The 23,183-nt window shown below is 43.1% G+C and overlaps 1 protein-coding gene across 5 annotated transcripts in view; it reads right to left on the bottom strand.

The window, feature by feature from the left end:
• Positions 1–23,183, bottom strand: part of LOC142495769 (A disintegrin and metalloproteinase with thrombospondin motifs 2-like) — a 1,094,144-nt gene that overhangs the window by 373,094 nt on the left and 697,867 nt on the right. For all 5 annotated transcript variants that reach the window (XM_075601705.1, XM_075601706.1, XM_075601707.1 and 2 more), the window contains 4 exons: positions 15,663–15,838; positions 12,644–12,777; positions 997–1,120; positions 28–108 (listed from right to left, as the gene is read on the bottom strand). In XM_075601705.1, coding sequence (XP_075457820.1) covers positions 28–108; positions 997–1,120; positions 12,644–12,777; positions 15,663–15,838 — 515 coding nt within the window. The remainder of the gene's footprint in view (positions 1–27; positions 109–996; positions 1,121–12,643; positions 12,778–15,662; positions 15,839–23,183) is intronic.

The raw sequence follows: 23,183 nt of genomic DNA, 5'->3' as shown, positions 1-23,183 counted from the left end.
AAATGCATGCTGCTAAATGACACTTACCAAGATTGTGTAAGGATGCATCAGATTCTTGAATGAGTAAATGATGTGCACCTGCTGGAATTTCAAATATCCTAACATAGCCTTTATTAAAAAAAGAAAAAAAAACATGAATCTTTATTAACTACAATCTAACAAAGAACATTAATGGCCATATTTAATAAGTAGTCTTCTGCCATAAAACATCTGGCACTAGAAGACTCTTTACAGCCCATTTAAAGTTTTACATTGGCCATGTTTCTTGTGCATGCTTTTTATTTAATAAGTTTAATGCGTGTTATTTTTAATTAAGTTGGGAGTATTTCAAATGCAGTTGTGGGCAGGCTTTCTAAGAATTTACCATTTTCTTTTTTAGATATAGAAGGTATAAAAAGGCTTTTGAGGTCTTGAAAACCTGTGTACTCCTATGACCTAAAATATATTATATCACAGCTCTATACTGTTAGAATAAACAATAGTCATGAATAGATGACAGTATGCATCATGATGATTTATTTTTTGTTATGTACAGTACTTTCAAAAAGTAATTTAGGTCCGAAAGACAACATAAATCTTTGCAGCCCACACTACAATACACATTAATAGAATAATTACATCTAAGGGGCTGATTCCATATAATCTGAAGTGGCCAGCTGGACAACGATCCACCAAAAATTCCCATTCCAAATCAGACGATACAGAATTAGCCCCTAAATGTTGTTGTAGGGGCTAACGTTAAACTGATTATATGTACTTAAAGAAAAACAAAATATTAACAAGTCGGTGATCACCTACACAATGCTGTTAATATAGTGTTAAAAACAATTAAAAGCTCCAGAGTTCATGAAATTTCCAACCATCAAGTGTTACCAAAGTCTGCAATGCAAGTTAACAAATATTACATTATCAAAGGCAACAAAGGCAAACAATTTTAGATTTAATAATGTCATATTGTATTTTATTAAAGCATATTGAAATATTTAGTCAGTTCACCTTGCTTCTTGGGTGTTCTTGTGAAGGTTCCTTTTACAACTTTGCAATGTGAGTTATCTCCACCACATACCCCACATTTATCTTCTTTTTTTATTGAGCCAATTACTTTGTCACAACCAACTTTCTAAAGCCAAAAACGAAAAAATATTTTATTTTATAAACATGAAAATTAAATTTGACATTCCACCTAAAGTAGTTTACCTAATCTCTTGTATCAATAGAAGAAAAATGCTGTTTACATATGCATTTAGGATACTGAAAATAGATACTGAAAATAGACCAAGAAATATAAATACGAACATATTTGTACAAGTAGGGAATGATGATAATTTGCTGGAAAAAAAATCTACTTGGAATCTATCTGTTAACTACTGTACAGTACTGTAGAATAATTTGTTAATCCTTCCGTATTTCATTGATAAGTGTTTTTCCTATTTGAACCTAAAGTATGCACAAAAAGCAAACATATTGCATAATTGTCAATAAACTACATTATATAATATTTGAAATTGGCCATAAAGTAATATTATGCTGTTATAATAATAACATATGATAATAACTTTATTTATATAGCACTTTTCTAACAATGGGATTCAAAGCACTTCACAATTGAAAAAAAGGGAAAAAAAAAAAGTTTATTTATTAAGGTTATAAATGAGACCAAACACAAGGAAAGATACAATACCGGACAGGGTGGTACTGGAGCTATTGAATGCTAAACAGGTTGTGGTTAATTAATTAAATGTCTGGTGAAACAGGTAGGTCTGGAGCCTGTTTTATAGATTTCCAGAGAGGGGGCCTGTAACCGGGTACCTTCCCTGTTGAAGTAGTTTTGCAGGAAAACCTGTGAGGAGAGCTTGAGCCCAGCACTGAGCAGGTTAATTCAGAGGAGACTATCCTAATTGACCAGCTCAGTTGGCTCATTAGCTCATTTAGAAAGCCTGCAGCATTGAATACAGGGAGAAGCTCAAGCACAGAATAGTCTGTGCTGCCAGAGAGATCCCATGGGAAGAGAGACTTTGTTCCAGGCAGCATTGATTCCTGGAACCCACTGGAGGAAACCCCCGCAGACACCACCACAGACCATGGACTGACGCGGAGAGCACCCTGTCTACAGGTACTTGTCTATTTCCTGTGTAAAAGGTTGGTAAGAGGACTAGCATTTCAACCCTCAGATAGGGACTGCTGAAATGTTAGTGAGGCCCATACTGTACATGGCGTCAGGTTGTTGTTTTCTGTTCTAATTTGTTTTCTATTTAAAGCTGCTGGCTAATAAAGCTTATGTTTAATTTCACTTAAAAACGTCTCCGTTGTGTTGCCCTCTGCACACAGCTCATACAGGGCCTCGCGAACTGTATGACGCAGACTATTCCAGAGTTGGAGCAGAGTGGTTAAAATCTCAGGTCCCAAAGAAAGTCAAGGCAATTCTGAGAAATGTTAAAAGTCCTTCATCTGCAGATTGAGATGAATAAATGGCAGTATACTGTAGCTCTTTCAGATAGCTGGGACCCTGGTCATGTATTGCTTTGAATGGCAACAAACAATTCTTTAAATAAATTCACCATTTTAACATTCTTCATTCTTACCTCTCTATTCTGAATAACATAAAAAAGGAGTAAATCTGACCCTAATTCCTTAAACATGACACGGACATTCTTCTTTGTTTTCTTCTGGGTCGGGGGTGGCCAACTTGGTCAGTCCTCAAGGGCTAGCAACAGGTCAGGTTTCAGGATTTCCCTGAGTCAGCACAGGTGGCTCAATCAGGGTTTCAGTCGAAGATTGAGCCACCTGTGCTGAAGCAGGGATATCCTAAAAGCCTGACCTCTGTATAGCTCTTGAGGACTGGAGTTGGCCGCCCCTGTTCTAGATCGAACTGCACATTTAAGAGAGTGGTACCTGGATAATTACAGATGATAAAATGATGCAACTGCATGCAAAGTGTGTCTGCCTTATGGTCACCCCTTCTCCAATTTCTATGAGAATTGAGAAATGCATTTCAATGGGGATTCCTGAAAGCCAACCTACGGAGACGAGCGGGGCAGCCAGTCAGACTGCAGACCGCAAAAGCGGAAACATTATCTTGAAGAGAGCTTTGATCACTCCCCGGTCAAGTTAATGTTCAATTGGCGTGGGAAACTTAAGTTCTAGGGCACCCCGAAATAAAACGTGTTTTGCCGCTGGTTCCTAGGAACCCCCTCACTCGACCCCGACCGGATCCGACAGTCAATGACCCCGGTAAAGAGTCGCGCTCACTATAAGGGTCATGCCATAGACTCTAATGGCGGATGTAAAAGCCGCGAGTAAAAACGGCTAAGTCAGAATGAGCAGAAACCCGGAACCCACAACTCCGGTTCTGTTAAACCTAGAGGGCTGAGATTCGGTCACCATGTAGTCCTAGTTCATGGCAAATACCGACCCTCTCGGAGCAACAGAACGGAGTCAGGGTAATTGCAAAGTTTGGGTTTCTGCCATTGACTTGAATGGCGGAAAAAAGCCTCTTTGGAAAATCTGCTTTTAAAACTGTAATTGTGTATCTCCGGTTTGGTGGGTCACAGCGAGCTGACACTTGGCCACCATGGAGAGTCCCCTCTGGCATGAGGGTCTGGCAAGTGTCAACCCGCTCGGCCCAGCCGAATGGATTATTTTAATATGTGTAGATATTAAAGAAAATGCTGTTTTGCAAGGCTGTTATAAAAGCCCGGGAAAGTTACTGGCTCTGCTTTATGTTAATGCTCAGGAGGGCGACCCTTTGTCTACAACAGCCCCCCTGATCAAAGACTTGAACACTCTGATTGTGTACAATAAGGCGGAGAAACGCAGAGCCTGAGTGGACTGTAAGTGCCATAATTCACATTTACAGACAAAGGGTTTCCTGACCAGATACAAGTCTGGTAGACTTTTAGGCACCCTGACTTTAGTGTGGGGCTAGAGAAATGAGACCCCAAGGGCCAGATGTCCGCATGTGTCAACTAACTGGGGGCATGGTGCAACAATGCTTCCCACGATAGCTGGCAAGGAGGGATTGGGTGCAGATAATTGTCACCCAATGTCTGGCACCCAATGCTAGGGTATAGGACTGGAATCCCATATAAACCAGTGTCAGCCCATACCCAGGGTCTTCGTTGTGTCTTTGTTATTACTGTACATCTACTTGATTCCTGATGACTGAATGAATTGCCAATCCTGTACCTGATTGCTTCATTGCCCAACCCTAAGTAAGTGTTATATCCTTGTATGTTATTTGTATAATCCTGTGTGTTCACCTTCTTTAAGGAATAAACTATATTTATTATATCTAAATCGTATTCAATTCAACCCAGAGATTTGGGGTATATTATATCCCTTCACAAGTTACCGTGACATACCTAACCCCGAATAGACTGAGCCAGATCTTCCCCAGTACATCATACCTATGCTGGAAAGGGTGTGGTCAGAGAGGGGACATGGCCCACACTTGGTGGATGTGTCCACAGATACAAAAATTCTGGGCCATGATCCAACATCTACTTTTGGACGTAACGGGTAGGAGATCCCTCTGTGCCCGCTGACCCTTGTGCTGGCCAAACCGCCGGATGATATCCCGGCTCCCCTGCAAGACTAATAGCAGCTATAATAACAGCGGCAAGGTGCTCCATCGCGGCCGCATGGATGCAAATCAACCCTCCATCCAGGGGTACAGGAATCAAAAGAATTAACACGGTTATGACCATGGAGAAACTCTCAGCCATGATTAATCAGCACTCCCAACACTTCCAAAAAATATGGGAACTAAATATGGCTAGAATCAAGGGAACACACACAGCTATGATCAGCCCCCCTTCCTCCTCCTGCCCCCCCCCACCCAGAAAAAAGACAGGAATAACAATGATGCAGAATAAGCCAAACTCCAAGAATAACACAGTGACAGTAGGAGCACTTCTCTGATCTCTCCTCCCCCCTAGTATCCATAATAGTTCTACGACTCACTTCCCATTCGCATGCTGCCCTAAGCCCCCCCTGTATAACCTACACTGCAGTCTCCGTTTTTCTATCCTTTTTGGATACCCTGTTAAATGGCTAAAGCAATGCGTCTATATGCTCATGTATCTGAGGCCCTTGTCTTTCAATAAAAACAAATTGAAACTAGAAAAGGAGACTAAACTATTTGTACAAGAAAAGTCAAGGATGCAATTTGCAATGGAAGAAGCAGAAGGCGCCATGGAAAAGTAAAGAGGCATATCCCTATGTTTACAGTTAGAACTTTCTCAAATCAGAGCAGACTTTGAAATAAAGAAGTGAAGCATTCTAACACTTCAGATATACTACAGAGCTCTTATCCAAGGAAGGATGAAGAGAGAAGCTCATACAGGCTACCTACAGAGGGATGAAAGCTTGTCAGCTTTATTGGCGGAATAAAGCACCCTGCATTCTTCATTACATTTGGAGAATGCAACAACAAAGAAGGAAGAATGAACATTTGAAGCAACGTGTTAAATTGGTTTACTGTATGGGCATTTAAATTTTTTTTGAAATGTAATGTATTTTATTTGCTGCTTTTTCTTATTTTTTATTTGTAGCTTGCCCATTGACTGCCATAGTGTCAACCATGCCCATAAGGCACGCTGTACCACTGTGTCAATATTTGGTTTATTTGGGGTGGGGTAGTTGCCCCTGGGAGGGTGGTTAGGCCTCCTGGGTTTGTAGCGGGAAGGGGGTTAACCCCTTAATTACCATAGTGGTTAATAACCGTTAAGTTGAAAAAGGGGTTAGTGGCCAGTAGATAGTTTTTTTTAATTTTACTGTTGGTGCCCACAGAAGACAAGGAGGATGAGGTTGACCTTCATTCTGGCAGGGGTAAGTACAACTTTAATTTACTATATGCTAGGACTGGGTCATGTTTTGGTTATGTTTTATTTTTTAATGGACAAATTATCTACTATCCAGATGTGGATAATACAGATTTTGCCCATTACTGTACTTTAGGTGTTTGGAGGGGGGGGGGGGGGGGCTGTTCAATGTATTGTATTGATGTTTGTATTGTAATGTTTATTGGGGTAGAGGAAGTGGGTGAAGGGAGTAGTTGCCAAAAAGCCTAACCACTCACCCTGGGGAGACTACCCTTATCACCCACTGAATCACCAATAAACCAGGTTGTCTGGCTTAACCCCTTCATTGCCTTAGAGGTTAACTGCTAAGGTAATGAAGCTGCTTTTATTTTATTTTAATAATACAGTATTGTAGCAGGGGGTCTCTGGAGCTGAACCACATTGATGTCAGGTCCGACGACCCCCTGCTTCCTGAGTTACAAGTCCCAGTATTGGGTGCCAGTATAGCTCTGCTTTGTTTAAATCTCCCGATCACGTGGGCCGTGATGTGGGAGAATTTAAGCATGTCTGCTGGGATACTGGCACCCCATAACTGGGCCTGTAAGTCCGGAAGCAAGGGGCCCAAACCTGGAATCAATATGGTTCATCTCCGGAGAATCCCTGCTACAATACTGTATTATTAAAATAAAATAAAAGCCCTGTGATCCCCTGTTAGAGGCACGCAGGTAGAGTGACTGATTCAGTCTCTCTCAGTGCGCGTCTCTTACAGCCAGGTGCAACCCGGTAGGATTCACACAGCGCGAGTTCCATTAAAACGGAGGGACCCCCACTATGTTAATCCGATGGGCCATTAAGTCTGGCTGTTGGGATCTATGGAGAGGATACCATGCAGCACCCGCAAGGCAGGAGAGCTAGAACCGACAGTTTCATCTTTAGTATTATCTTTATTTAATATGGATGCTTCCCTTCTTGTCAAACTCCAACTTCCCCCTACTCTACCTCCATGACCCCTAGCTATTTCCCCATTGCTATCTATTCTTTCCAGCTCGTTACCTCTTTATTGTCCCTCCACCCTCCTTCTTAGTTTAACATATCCTCTAACCTTTTAACATCCTCCCCCTAGCACAGAAGATTCCTCTACGTTGAGGTGAAATCCATCCCTACCATAAAGATAGCACGTAACAGAAAAGGCATCCTGGTGCTCTAAAAACCGAAAACTTCCATACACCACTTTTTAGCCATGCATCAACCTCTCTAATCTCCATCTGTTTCTCTGGGGTAGCACCTGGCACTGGTAGTATATATGTATTACCTTGGAGGTCCTTGCCTTAAGCTTGTGGCCTAAATCTCTGAAATATTTTTTTCTAACTTTGTCATTGGTGCCAACATGTACCAAGACCACTGGAACAGTCCCAGCCCCTCCCAACAATCTGTCTTCCCGATCCACAATGTTCTGAACCCAAGCCCCTGGGAGACAATAAACTGTTCGGGTCAAGCAGTCACGGCAACAGATTGACCTTACCTCCTAATAATGGTGTAATCTACCATCACAACCTTTCTCATTCTCTGGGTATCCTGAATTCCCTCTGTCCTGGAGGAACTTTTCACCTGGCTGCAGAGGAATCAGTCTCTCCCATCTTTTCCATTCCGGTCCTGACCCCCCCCCCCCCCTAATATCTTTTATCAATCTGGAAAATCTATTGGGATGGATAAACTCATAGGACCATTTCAGTGTAAGATGGGTAGGCAGATTATTGGAGATAAGGAAAAAGCAGAGGTATTAAACAAATTATTTGCCTCTGTGTTTACCAGGGAAGAATCAAGTTCAAAAGTAGTGCCGCAGGAGGAAGCCACAACCTCCATATTAACGAACAATTGGTTAACTGAGGAAGAAGTTCATAAGCGACTTGAAAAAATTTAAGTAAATAAGTCACCTGGCCCCGATGGCATACATCCAAGAGTTCTCAAGGAGTTAAGATCAGTCATAGCCAAACCATTATATTTAATATTCAAGGAATCCATTTCCACAGACTCAGTACCACAAGATTGGCGTAAAGCAGAAGTGGTGCCTATATTTAAAAAGGGAGCTAGATCACAACAGGGAAATTACAGACCTGTAAGCCTGACTTCAATAGTGGGGAAACTACTTGAAGGTTTAATACGGGATAATATTCAGGAATACCTAATGGAAAACAAAATTACTGTATTACTAATAGTCAGCATGGATTTATGAAGGATAGATCATGCCAAACTATCCTTATTTGTTTCTTTGAGGAGGTAAGTAGGAATTTAGACCAGGGTAATGCAGTTGATGTGGTCTACTTAGATTTTGCAAAGGCTTTTGATACAGTTTCACACAAGAGGTTGGTGTACAAAATAAAGAAAATTGGACTCAGTAATAATATATGCACCTGTATTGAAAACTGGTTAAAGGGCAGACAACAGAGGGTTGTCATAAATTGCACAACAAAAGAAAAAGAAACCCCTATAACGAGACCACTCTAAACAGATTCATCCACTGATATCACCTGAGGAATCAAGTATTGTAATGAATTGATGATTCATTTAAAATAATTTTTATTGGGAGACACCCCAAAATTAAAATAATGCAGGTAAGTGAACCTCCTCTGAGGCTTGCCTATAATCTAAAGTGCGAATTAAAATGAAGTGGGTATAAACTGGGGTATAGAGCCCCAATATATCATATAGGTGGGACTACTGTATAAAGCCATCACGTATAAATGCAGAAGCACATCTGAATAAGTGTAGCTAATCACCAGACTCTGAATGGTTAATAAGTGACCTATACAGAGTATTGTAAGGATCTACTGTCACAAAAAGTCTCAATACATACTGTACTGTGGGGGTACAATGCCTGTGGCCAAATGTATAAGTGAGTGTCAATATGTAACACTCATAACATCTCTGGCCTCCCTCGTAACAATCTGTGCAGTATAATGTGAACACATCAGTGTACACTACGGTTAACACCTAGATCCTTGTTAGATAAACATTTATGTTGGAGCGTTAATATCACTCATAGTGTAAATGGAGCCTTGACAAATCCAGTAGCGAAACGTACGTCAGCAATTGGACGTACTGACGCCACTGGGAGAGGTTACAGAGACTGCCTGTCCTCTACCCATAGCACTGCTGTAACTTCTATATGATTTTAGCTCCGCTTTTGAGTACAGACATTTTCAAAGTACTAACACGTCTATCTTTTATCTTAGGAAGGGGGTATAACTGATTCTGGGATCTATGCTTACATATGTTGCTATAAGAGTTCGTTGTTATACCACAGTTACCACCGTGACAAGGAGACACTGCGTCAGACATTACCAGTCTGTCACTCTGTCTAGTCACACATTCTTTGTAAGCTACCAAGTTTGTGCAGCAATCTAGAGCTTTTATCTGGATATATCTATTACATGGGCTAACTAAGAGACATTTTGTCAGACATACTAAGCCTGTCATTCTGTCCAGTTACCTAGCTCTGAGACTGATAAGACTGAATAGTCTGGAAACGTGTGGTGCTTTAAAAGCACACTGCTATATGCCTGTGAGGTTTATTGTATGATACCTCTCAATGTTATCGGGCAGTGACATTCTGTCAAACATTAACTGTTTGACAATCTGTCCAGTCTCGCAGCCTATTAACACTCACTCACTTTTCTTGAAAGTGATTGTATACCATTGTTACACGGCCTAATATAGGTGCAGCATTTCCTCTATGCATATAGCCGTGGGCATAATATGTGTTCACATGATGTTTAAACTGCACAGGAGCTACAGTACAATGTTTAACTATTTGTTTGACCATATATGTGGTTAACTACAACGAACATTTACACTATGAGTGATATTAACGCTCCAACATAAATGTTTATCTAACAAGGATCTAGGCGTTAACCGTAGTGTACACTGATGTGTTCACATTATACTGCACAGATTGTTACGAGGGGGGCCAGAGATGTTATGAGTGTTACATATTGACACTCACTTATATATTTGGCCACAGGCATTGTATCCCCACAGTACAGTATGTATTGAGACTTTTTGTGACAGTAGATCCTTACAATACTCTGTATAGGTCACTTATTAACCATTCAGAGTCTGGTGATTAGCTACACTTATTCAGATGTGCTTCTGCATTTATACGTGATGGCTTTATACAGTAGTCCCACCTATACGATATATTGGGGCTCTATACCCCAGTTTATACCCACTACATTTTAATTCGCACTTTAGATTATAGGCAAGCCTCAGAGGAGGCATAGGTTCACTTACCTGCATTATTTAAATTTTGAGGTATCTCCCAATAAAGATTATTTTAAATTAATCATCAATTCATTACAATACTTGATTCCTCAGGTGATATCAGTGGATGAATCTGTTTAGAGTGCTCTCGTTATAGGGGTTTCTTTTCTTTTGTTGTGCACCTTACATTGCCCCTGATTGTAGCACCTCCAGTCAGGCTGTAGCGAGGGTTAACCTTTCCCTTCCCCCAACCCACCTCCCCCTTCCCACAACCCCCCACCCCCTTCCCTTAAGTGTTTGTCATAAATTGAACTTTTTCAGGTTGGGCTAAAGTCGTGAGTGGAGTACCTCAGGAATCGGTACTGGGACCCCTGCTTTTTTAACTTGTTTATTAATGACCTTGAGGTTGGGATCAAGAGCAAAGTCTCCATCTTTGCTGATGATACTAAATTGTGTAAGGTAATAGAATCAGAGCAGGATGTAATTTCTCTTCAGAAGGACTTGGAGAGACTGGAAACGTGGGCAGGTAAATGGCAGATGAGGTTTTATACAGATAAATATAAGGTTATGCATTTGGGATGCAAGAATAAAAAGGCAACTTACAAATTAAATGGAGATATATTGGGGGAATCCTTGATGGAGAAGGATTTAGGAGTGCGTGTAGACAGCAGGCTTAGCAATAGTGCCCAAAGTCATGCAGTAGCTGCAAAGGCAAAGAAGATCTTATCTTGCATTAAACGGGCAATAGATGGAAGGGAAGTAAACATAATTATGCCCCTTTACAAAGCATTAGTAAGACCACACCTTGAATATGGAGTACAATTTAGCACCAATCCTAAGAAAAGACATTATGGAACTAGAGAGAGTGCAGAGAAGAGCCACCAAATTAATAAAGGGGATAGATAAATCAAACTTATGAGGAGAGGTTAGCTAAATTAGATTTATTTACATTAGAAAAGAGGTGTCTATGAGGGGATATGATAACTATGTACAAATATATTCGGAGACAATACAAGGAGCTTTCAAAAGAACTATTCATCCCACGGGCAGTACAAAGGACTAAGGCCATCACTTAAGGTTGGAGGAAAGGAGATTTCACCAGCAACAAAGGAAAGGATTCTTTACAGTAAGGGCAGTTAAAATGTGGAATTCATTACCCACGGAGACTGTGATGGCAGATACAATAGATTTATTAAAAAAAAAGGTTGGACATCTTTTTAGATGGGAAAGGTATACAGGGATATACCAAATAAGTATACATGGGAAGGATGTTGATCCAGGGATTAATCCGATTGCCAATTCTTGGAGTCAGGAAGGAATTTATTTTTCCCCTTATGATATATCATTGGATGATACACTGGCGACACACTTTATTCGAGCTCGGCTAGTCCCACGAATTCGGGTATACCCGGGTGTATTGAGGTTTGTGACTGTTTTCTGCCCGAGTGCATTGAGGTATTTTCTAGGCAGGGATTGAAGCATTTTATTCCCACTGGCTGCAATACTGCACAGTATATATATATATACTGCATTACAATTCATTAATTTATGCCATCTGGTAGACACACGAAGCATTGCAGCCTATTAAATCCTAATCATTACAATTTAACAGATCAGCCGCCCGTCAGCCAGGCATGAACCCAGGCTGGGAAGGCAAACACAACGGGGCTTGTCAGAGGTGAGGGGTGGCTCATTCCAGGTATCTGCCAGGTACAAACTGGGCATTTGCTCGAATAAAGTGTGTCGGTGCAGTATGACACTGTATTTTTTGGTTTGTCTTCCTCTGGATCAATAAGTAAGTATAGATATAGGATAAAGTATTTGTTGTCCAAATTTAGCATCGGTTGAATTGATGGACCTATGTCTTTTTTCAACCTCATCTACTATGTATGTAACTATGTAACTCAGGACTGGCCTGCCTCTTCCCCCTGCTTCCCCTTCTAACTGTTACCCAGCAACCTACCTCTTCCTGTTCCTCACTCACAGCTCCACCATCTGCAACACTAGCCCAAGCCAGGCCCTGCTCAGTGAGCACTAAACTTCTTTCAACATTTTAATGTCCCTCAATATTGCAATTTCCTCTTCACATCAGCAACCTGAGACAAAATGCACCCCTTGTTCACACTTCAAACCATGTTATGCTCCCAGGAACAGCTGTTCCAAGTGCACATACATGTGGCCCGATGTGCATTGAGTGGCATTCTCAATCCTGCTCATAGTTGCACTATGGAGTATCAAGTGATAAGAATTAACATACTTAATAACATATAGTACTATTGACTTCTTAAATGTTTCTTGTTTTTGTGTCCTACTCCTTCTGGGGTATTTTAAAATTACAGACCCTTTGACTAGCTAAACTGTTGCAAATAATTGCAAATACAGCAATTTATTACAGCCTTTGCAATGCAAAACAATGTTATCTGCATGTGTTTTTTAACATTAACCACTATGCAACAAAATATTGAAAGATTGTGTAAAATACTTCCAGTATAGGGACCTTGCCTGAAGTTGTACTTTGTTAAAGGTATTCTTTAGATATTGGATATTGAACCAGAAATACTGTATGCTTATAAATCACTCACCAGACATTCACCTCTAACACAAACACTGTAAGAGTCTTTATATGAGCAGTGTGTGCCATCATGTGCCAGTCTCTTCATATATACTACATCTCCAGATTCTTTTGATTGACAGTAAAGGTGGCATCTTTCTTTTTCTGGAAGGTGACATCACAATTCATAAATTAATCTGGATGTTACTTTTTTTAAATTCAGCCCATATTTTTTTGTTTCCACGACATAAAAAGAATAATAATATAGATTAGCAAGAAATCATGCATATATAAACACACGGCATAAAACAAGAATATACCATTAAATAAATATAAAATACTATGCAACTATAGTATAATAAAGTTTGACAATTCAGCAGATTTGAAATATGAACCTAATTTGGTGTTGCTTCTGATTTTTTACTCCAAGTTAAATACGAGCGGAAACCTTAGAAATTCTCATGCTCTGATACGTTGTTTTGTTTGTTTGTTTTTTTAGAAACTGAGAATACTTTTTGATTTGTGAACAGAAAATGTGCAAACCTACAGAATACACAAAGTTTCGAATTTCAAACATTGTTTCAATTTTCTTCCTCCTGCTTTTTCCCCCATAGTATTTTACAAATCATAATCCAATTGCGTTCCTGCAAAACTATAACACAAAGTTGTTTAAGGACCAAAATGCCAGTGTACTGTACGTGGTGTGTGTGTAATATATATACAGGCATACCCCGCATTAATGTACGCAATAGGACCGGAGCATGTATGTAAAGCGAAAATGTACTTAAAGTGAAGCACTACCTTTTCCCCACTTATCGATGCATGTACTGTACTGCAATCGTCATAAATGTGCATAACTGATGTAAATAACACATTTGTAACAGGCTCTATAGTCTCCCCGCTTGTGCACAGCTTCGGTACAGGTAGGGAGCTGGTATTGCTGTTCAGGACGTGCTGACCGGTGAAGAGGCAGCACTCACTTCAAAATATAAAAAGTGTATTAGGCATGTGAAGACAGACAACCAATCCCGATGTTTCGGCTCCGGAACGGAACCTTTATCAAGGGGGGTGCAACATACAAATTACAGACAAGACATATATACAAAAACCAAACCTAAAATCACCTGTGCAAAATTTCCTAATTGTAGTTTGCCCGCGAAAGGTAAAATTACCTGATGTCAAAACGGAACCGCCATCTTGGAAGAGGCGGCGCACTGCGCATGTGTACATGACTAATGGCCGATCGAGGGTGCCATCTTGAATGTGGCACTTCCATTGCGCATGCGCAATTCACAAAAGTGACGTTCAGCTTACCCATGCTGTAAGAAGGGTTGGTAGAGATTGTAAAACACCCCAGTACCTGTATTAATAACCTGGCTCATGCGTAACCCTCTAAATACTCTGTGACGGCCGCAAATCTATCTAGAAATGCGGAGCCACCATCTTGGAGGAGGAAGCGCAGAACAGTCACGGCCGATCAAATACGCCATCTTGGAAGTGGCACATATATTGCACATGCGCAATTCAAATATGTGTCAAGCACCTTACCTACAGTATAGGGGGAGATAGAAGATAATAGGAAAAACCCACCAGTGTCTCTAATAATCATTAAACACATGCGCAGCACCTCTAGACTCTCCATGACAGCCACAAAACCAAATGTAAATATAACACTAAAGAGGAAAGAAAACACAAATATAGAAGTAAGACAGCATAGAGGATAATAACCTACCTAGATACAAAAGATACCTAAAAACTCACAAAGTCTATTCTTATGTACCAATACATGTCTAAATAAAGTACAACCCTCTTAGCACGGCCCATCTAGCAGATATCTACATTTGTACGTATTATATTACTCATTTAATAAAATGCATAACTCATATATGATGTTTATGAAACTGAAGCGATAGAAAACCATATCTAGCTAGTAATTTAATAAGTGCCAGATAGGTTTTACCTGAGAAAGTACAAGATATTATATATCTAATAGAAGGACGATAAAGACAATTATTGAATTACTGGCTAATAATACCCAACAAATGAAAGACATAGGGACAAACCACAGGACATGAATGTGAGGACAGGGAGTGTGAAAACATAAGGGAAAAAATGCGTGAGTGGAAAATAACCACCCTAGTAATAAAATGTAAATTTAAACATATATATTTACGGGCAAGATTTGCGCAGATCTCTGCAGCAGAAAGAACTCACTGGATGAGCCCTTTTCAGAGGTGCGAACTTCACGTCCCCGGTTGCTCGCCATTTTTGCAAATGTTGCTATCACTGGTATTCAGGGCTTTCTGCATACCGTAATAGCAATGCTGTCAAAAATGGCAATTTAAAAACCCTGGCGATTTTTTTTATTGGCGCTTAGTGCATAGGCCCCAAAGTTGGTATCCTGTCCGAACTTGTGCTCAAATATACCTGCACCAGGCAGTGCCTATGTACTAATTTTTGTTGCACCCAGGGTTGCCACCTTCTACTGAAGGCCAACCCGGAGATACATTTGTAAAATGTAGCGCTTACCTTCAGTGGCATCTCCAGGCATCCTTCGGAATTCCTCACAACATCTCCTCCTGCAAGCCGCCTATATGGACACGCGGCATCAAATGGTGCTGCGTTGCCATGACAACGGGATGCTTTATGGCGTTGAGGTGGCAGATCATAATGTCACGTAGCATCTTGTTGTCATGATAACATACATCACGTGATGCTGTGATGCATCACGTGGCATTGCAACGCCATTTGATGCCTCACGGCCATATTGACAGGAGTTGAAGGGGAAGATGCCGGGTGGACGCCGAGGGTGCTGGGAGACGCGGGCGCTGCCTCCGCCACGGAATGCCACCACTCGGAGGTTTACTAGGTAAACCCATAGACCATAGATATGTGGCCAAAACCCATAGTCTCCGGGCCAAACCCGGAGTGGTGGCAACCCTGGATGCACCATTTTCCCAGAACTCCTGGTCCGAGTTACGTTAGGAGCTAAAACCATTTAAAACAGAAACAACATTTTTTTTTTTATAAACAGTAATAAAATAACTTGCCATCAGGATGCTCATAAGGAAGCCACTGGTGTTTAGCATCCTGATATTCAAAGAATGCATCCCATTGTCTGCACTGTTCCTCTCGGAAGTCATCAAAGTATTTGTCACAATCTTCAGTGTTACAAAGTTGTAACTCATAGCTTTGCCCTATACATGAACGACCTCCATTAGCTGGGCTGTAGATAAGATCAAAAAGGGAAGGTTAGCTTTTGGCAGATACAAATACTATAAACGAGGTGACAATATTATAGACTTATGCCTGTAATGCTCCTTGGCAATAACACACAGAAGCAAATAAACCAAGCAGGTTTAAATCTACCTTTTCTTTTGTCCCCTGTAGGTATAAACTCTTTAATATGCTCCCCGTACCATTCATAGGTCAACAGCTTCCTCTAGCCAGACTAATTAGGTTTCATGTTGGTTAGGCTAGTTCAATTGCCTGTCCTACTGTATGTTTTAATAGCTCTGGCCAATCTGACTTTGATTATGTGTGGCTCCTTCTGAAACCCTGCACCTCAGCTGTTTATTCTTTCTTTTTATATGGTCTGATTTGTAAACAATGTGCTATGTATTTGTACAGAGTATGACTTTTTGGAAATATTTTAGTGGGTTTTAAAAGTACATTGCATATTCATGAATGTATTTGATAAGCTTTGTCTACAGGTAATGATAACGTTAAGTTAAAACCCCCATAACCAAAGCAAATGATTAATGTTGCTTAAAATTATGCAAACAGGTCTATAAACTGTATTAGGCACTGTTCAGACTAAGGTGTATTCCTTTGAGTCTGAATAGCAGCATTAAGTGGCACAGAAGTTACATAGTTACATAGTAGATGAGGTTGAAAAAAGACGTAGGTCCATCAAGTTCAACCTACAGTATGCTAAATTTAGACAACAGATACTTTATCCTATATCTATACTTACTTATTGATCCAGAGGAAGGCAAACAAAAAACCCCATTAAGGGGAAACATTAATTCCTTCCTGACTCCAAGAATTGGGAATCGGATTAATCCCTGGATCAACATCCTTCCCATGTATACTTATTTGGTATATCCCTGTATACCTTTCTCATCTAAAAAGATGTCCAACCTTTTTTTGAACAAATCTGTTGTATCGGCCATCACAGTCTCCATGGGTAATGAATTCCACATTTTAACTGCCCTTACTGTAAAGAACCCTTTCCTTTGTTGCTGGTGAAATTTCCTTTCCTCCAACCTTAATGGATGGCCCGAGTCCTTTGTACTGCCCGTGGGATGAATCGTTCTTTTGAAAGCTCCGTGTATTGTCCCTGAATATATTTGTATATAGTTATCATATCCCCTTTTATTCGCCTCTTTTCTAATGTAAATAAATCTAATTTAGCTAGCCTCTCCTCATAAGTGTAACATCCGCCGCAACTCCTGCTGAAAACCGGCCGGCTGACGCGTCACACGGCAGACCCACGCGCCTGCACACTGCCAAGCCGGTACGCGCATGCTCTGAATGGAGCCGTCGGCGCATCCCACAGGGAGGAATCTCGGCCGCACGTCCGCGTGACGTCAGCGCTCTGCGCCGCGCATCGTACACGCGTGTGGGTTGCCTGTCAACCAAAGTAATCGCCACGGAAGCCTGACCTGCAGGCTGTTTCAGATTAGTACCTTCCTGACACCATTGGAGGGCCGGATCACACCCCTGCAAGGTAATTGGATCCTTCCTACTTATATACCTGCCCCTGTCTGTCATTCCTTGCTGAGCATAAACCCCTGTTTATGCATTGTGCTCACCGCTGCATTTTAGTTGTGTCTTAATCCCTGCTTGGCCTTACTGTACCTGTCTGTTCTCTCCTGACCTGATCCTGGCTGTTCCTCGGATTCTTACACTCTCCTGCGCTTTGACCTCGGCTTCGTCCCTTGACCATTCTACCTTCTAATACCCTGGACCTTGGCTACGGAAATCTACCATCCTCCACTCTCCAACCCTGAATTACGGCAAGTACCCTGACTACCCTGACCTCTCCAAACCTATGACGCTGTACGACTTGGACTACGCATTCCGGACAGGACTGGTTGTGGGTCAGTGTCTTTCCATCCCCACCTCAGCCCCACGGTCTTCAGTCCTGTTTGTGGTGACCGCAGCGTGACAATATGCTCAGCCCAACAAACATGGACCCTGCTGAGGTGGCCCGACGTTTAAACACACATGAGGAATGCTTCCGGCAACTTACCAGATCATTCACATTTAAGGAACAACTAGTCTCCCAATTTACACGAGACGTTGATACCCTTACCGAGCAAGTTAGACGCCTGACCTTATCTACAGCCAACACCGTCCCACTCGCAACCGCTCCCGTTCCCACGACGCCTACCTCTGAGCCACGACTACCAACGCCCAACCGGTATGCAGGGGATCCCACCGGTTGTCGGGGGTTTATGAACCAGTGCTCCATACAGTTTGAGCTGCTTCCCTCTCACTTACCTTCCTCACGATCAAAGGTCGCGTACATACTCTCCTTGTTGAGTGACGCCGCTCTAGCCTGGGCCTCTCCCATCTGGGAGCAACACCCCGATCTCGCCCTCTTCATCGCCGAGTTCAGAAGGCTGTTTTACACCCCAGGGCGTAAGGTTACCGCCGCATCTACTATGCTTAATATTTCCCAGGGAGACCGTACTGTGGCTCGCTATGCCCTGGATTTTCGGACGGTGGCTACGGAGACCGGCTGGAACGATGAGGCCCTATCCGCAGTCTTCTGGCAGGGCCTGTCTGAAGGATGAACTGGCATCTCTTGATCGCCCCGCTGGATTTGAAGATCTGATAACCCTGTGCATCCGCATGGATCAGCGTCTCCAAGAGAGAAAGATGGAGAGAAACAAACACCCTTGAGGTATACAATCGCCCTCCTTTTCCACCATAGGTCCTGTACTCCCCACAACTACCGTTCTAGACAAACCCATGCAGCTGGGAGGGACTAGTCTTTCGCCTACCGAGAGGCAATGGAGAAGACGAGCGGGGCTGTGCCTCTACTGCGGCAACAACGGACACCTGGTTATCAACTGTCCGCTTAAACCGGGAAACGCCAAAGCCCAGTGAGTATTATGAGGATCACGCTGGGCACTGCAACATTTCCCCCTCCTCAACCCTCTTCTAGGATTTACCTACCCATCTCCATATTCGGTGAGACCTTCACAGTTCAGACACGGGCCTTTCTGGATTCAGGGTCAGGGGGAAACTTCATTGACCAAGAGTTTGCGATCAAGAATAGGATACCTTTGGTACCCAAAGATCGACCGGTAGGCCTTGAAGCCATCGACGGACGACCCTTGCAGCCCGTGTTCATTTCTCTGCAAACTGCGCCCCTAAAGATCTCGACCGGTGACTTCCACTCCGAGACCATAAACTGGATGTTATCCACACTCCCTCCACGGACATTATTCTGGGACTTCTGTGGCTCCGGATCCACAATCCGGTCGTTGACTGGACAGAGTCCACGCCTCTACGTTGGAGTTCCTATTGCTTGGAACATTGCATGTCTGCTCCTAAGGCAGTGGCAGGTCTGGAGGTCACGGATCCTGACAGGATACTACTGCCGGTGATATATGAAGATTTTCATGATGTGTTCGATAAATGCCAGGCAGAGGAACTTCCGCCACATCGTGCGTACGATTGTCCGATCGATCTTCTACCCGGCGCCATTCCCCCGAGCGGAGGATCATACCCATTATCTATACCTGAGACCCAAGCTATGAGACAATATATCCAGGAGAATCTCCAGAGGGGGTTCATTCAAAAATCCTCATCACCTGCTGGGGCAGGCTTTTTCTTCGTCAAGAAGAAGGACGGAACCCTCAGACCCTGCATAGACTATCGCGGTCTCAACAAACTCATCATAAAAAACGCTACCCCCTTCCGATGATAGCAGAATTATTTGACAAACTCCAAGGAGCAAGGATCTTCACCTAACTGGATCTCAGAGGCGCCTATAATCTGGTTAGAATCAGACAAGGAGATGAATGGAAAACCGCATTCAATACTCGCGACGGGCACTACGAGTACCGGGTCATGCCGTTTGGGCTATGTAACGCCCCTGCTGTCTTCCAAGACTTTGTCAATGACATCTTTAGAGACCTTCTGGAACGTCATGTGATAGTATACCTGGACGATATACTCATTTTTTCCAGATCCATGCCTGAACATATGGTTCACGTCAAGCAAGTCTTACGGCGCTTAAGAGAGAACCACTTGTTTGCTAAACTCGAGAAATGCCATTTCCAACACAAATCTACCTCCTTTCTCGGCTACATCATATCTGACACCGGTCTCGCTATGGATCCTACCAAGGTCAAAGCTGTACTCGAATGGACCTGTCCTCTCTCCCTCAAGGCTATCCAAAGATTCCTCAGCTTCATCTACTATTACCGGAGGTTCATTCAGGGATTCTCATCAGTAGTAGCACCCATCACGGCGCTCACCCAGAAGGGAGCTGACCCTACAAATTGGTCTAACGAAGCCCTCCAGGCCTTCGAGAGGATAAAGACGGCATTCACGTCAGCACCCATCTTGATACACCCAGACCCTTCATTACCTTTTTCTTTAGAGGTTGATGCCTCTGATGTAGGAGCAGGTGCTATACTCTCCCAGAGAAAGAATCCTTAAGCTCCACGTCACCCCTGTGCGTATTTCTCTAAAAAAAAATCCTCCGCCCAAAGGAATTATGACGTGGGTAACCGTGAGCTCCTCGTGATCAAATTGGCCTTAGAGGAGTGGAGACACTTAATGGAGGGCACGGAAACGCCAGTCACGATATTAACAGACCATAAAAACCTACTATACATTGAGGGAGCATGGCGACTCGGGTCTTGCCAGACAAGATGGTCCTTATTCTTTACACGCTTCAACTTCCTTATCTCCTATATACTAGGGTCTAAGAACCTAAAAGCTGATGCCTTGTCTCGACAGTTCCTGGTAGAGGATACCAAGGTGGAACAGCAGGAGACCATTCTCCCATCCACTTGCATTGTGGCAGCCTTTCAGTGCATTGTCTGATATTACGAAGGCTCAGAACAACATCCCAGCAGGACTCAAGGTTCTGGAGGATCGTTTGTTCACCCCCCTTCTTTACCAGAGGAGAGTCATGGAGTGGAGGCATTCGTCCAAGACAGCTGGTCATCCTGGCACCAAGAGAACTACCGAGTTCATTGAACGCACATTCTGGTGGCCCAACATGCGGAGAGACATACAAGCTTTTGTAGCTACATGCTCTACTTGTGCACGGAACAAAACTGCGGGTCTCCTTCAACCTTTACCCATTCCGGAACGTCCATGGACACACATATCTATGGACTTTATCGTTGAGTTGCCTAAATCTAGAGGCATGGATACCATACATGTAGTGGTGGACAGCTTTTCAAAACAGGCACACTTCGTCCCGATGAAGGGTCTACCCACCGCACCTATGTTGTCCAACGTTTTCATCAGGGAGATCTTCAGGTTACATGGGACCCCCCAGGTCTTAGTATCTGACAGAGGATCCCAATTCATCTCCCGGTTCTGGAGGGCGTTTTGTAAGAGTCTGGACGTCACACTGCACTTTTCATCAGCCCCAGACCAATGGTCAAACGGAATGCACCAATCAGTCTCTTGAACAATTTTTAAGGTGTTTTGTTGCCGATACTCAAGACGAATGGGCGGAACTTCTCCCATGGGCAGAATTCTCCCATAATAATCTTAGGAATGAATCGTCCCAACAGTCACCGTTCATGGTCAACTATGGCGTCCACCCTTCTGCACTCCCTTCTCTTATCTCGAAGTCTGGAGTCCCGGACGCAGAGGACAGGATCCTCCACTTACAAGACTTATGGCAGAAGATCCATCTTAACCTACAGCATCCTGGTAAACTACAGAAGAGACAAGCGGACCATCACCGTAGAGAGGTCCCAGTGTACTCTGTAGGACAAAGGGTCTGGTTATCCACTAAAAATATTCGTTTAAAGGTAACCTCACCCAAACTGGAACTGCGCTTTATTGGACCTTTCCGCATCACTAAAAGGATCAACCCGGTAGCCTACCGGCTAGAACTGCCTAAGAATATGAGGATTCCCTCCGTCTTTCACTCCTCCCTTCTAAAACCTTGTCTACAAGACTCATCCTCCAAAAGGACAACCTAAACCTCCACAAACCATACTGGTAGAGGGTCAACAAGAATACGAGGTACAGACCATCTTCAACTCCAGAATGTCCAGAGGAGGACTGCAATATCTCGTACACTAGAAGGGCTATGGCCCGGAGGAGAGAGAGTGGATTCCTCATCATCAGGTACATGCTAACCATCTCATTCATGCCTTCCACCGTAGGCACCCTGATAAACCATCCATGGGTCGCCCGGAGGTCTCCCCTTAAGGGGGGGATACTGTAACATCCGCCGCAACTCCTGCCAGAAATCGCCCAGCTGACACGTCACACGGCAGACCCACGCGCCCACGCACTGCCAAGCCGGTATGTGCACGCGTCGGCGCCTCCCACAGGGAGGAATCTCGGCCGAACGTCCGCGTGACATCAGCACTCCGCACATCGCGCACGCGCCCGAGTTGCCCGGCAACCAAAGTAATCACCACGGAAGCCTGACCTGCAGGCTGTTTCAGATTAGTACCTTCCTGACACCATTGGAGGACCGGATCACACCCCTGCAAGGTAATTGGATCCTTCCTACTTATATACCTGCTCCTATCTGTCATTCCTTGCTGAGCATAAACCCCTGTTTATGCATTGTGCTCATGGCTTCTGTTTAGTTGTATCTTGATCCCTGCTTGGCCTTACCTGTCTGTTCTCTTCTGTCCTGATCCTGGCTGTTCCTCGGATTCCTACACTCTCCTGCGCTTTGACCTTGGCTTCGTCCCTTGACCATTCTACCTTCTAATACCCTTGACCTTGGCTACGGAAATCTACCATCCTCCACTCTCCAACCCTGAATTACGGCAAGTACCCTGACTACCCTGACCTCTCCAACCCTACGACTCTGTACGACTTGGACTACGCATTCCGGACAGGACTGCGTGGTTGTGGGTCGGTGTCTTTCCATCCCCACCTCAGCCCCGCGGTCTTCAGTCCTGTTTGTGGTGAGCGCAGCGTGACAATAAGTTAGAATGTCCATCCCCTTGATTAATTTGGTGGCTCTTCTCTGCACTCTCTCTAGTTCCATAATGTCTTTTTTTAGGATTGGTGCCCAAAATTGTACTCCATATTCAAGGTGAGGTCTTACTAATGCTTTGTAAAGGGGCATAATAATGTTTATTTCCCTTCCATCCATTGCCCGTTTGATGCAAGATAAGATCTTGTTTGTCTTTGCAGCTACTGCATGACATTGGGCACTATTGCCAAGCCTGCTGTCTACAAGCACTCCTAAATCCTTCTCCATCAAGGATTCCCCCAATATATCTCCATTTAGTAGAAGTGTAAAAATGCTTGCGCTGTTGATGCAATGCTAATAGGGTAGTTTTACAAACCTCAGGTCAGAGGCACTGTCTGTTTACAGATACTGATGATGT

The sequence above is a fragment of the Ascaphus truei genome, chromosome 5 (assembly GCF_040206685.1).
Source record: "Ascaphus truei isolate aAscTru1 chromosome 5, aAscTru1.hap1, whole genome shotgun sequence".
NCBI classification, from domain to species: Eukaryota; Metazoa; Chordata; class Amphibia; order Anura; family Ascaphidae; genus Ascaphus; species Ascaphus truei.
Note: the sequence above shows the minus strand (reverse complement) of the source record. Positions and strands in the feature narration are given on the sequence as shown.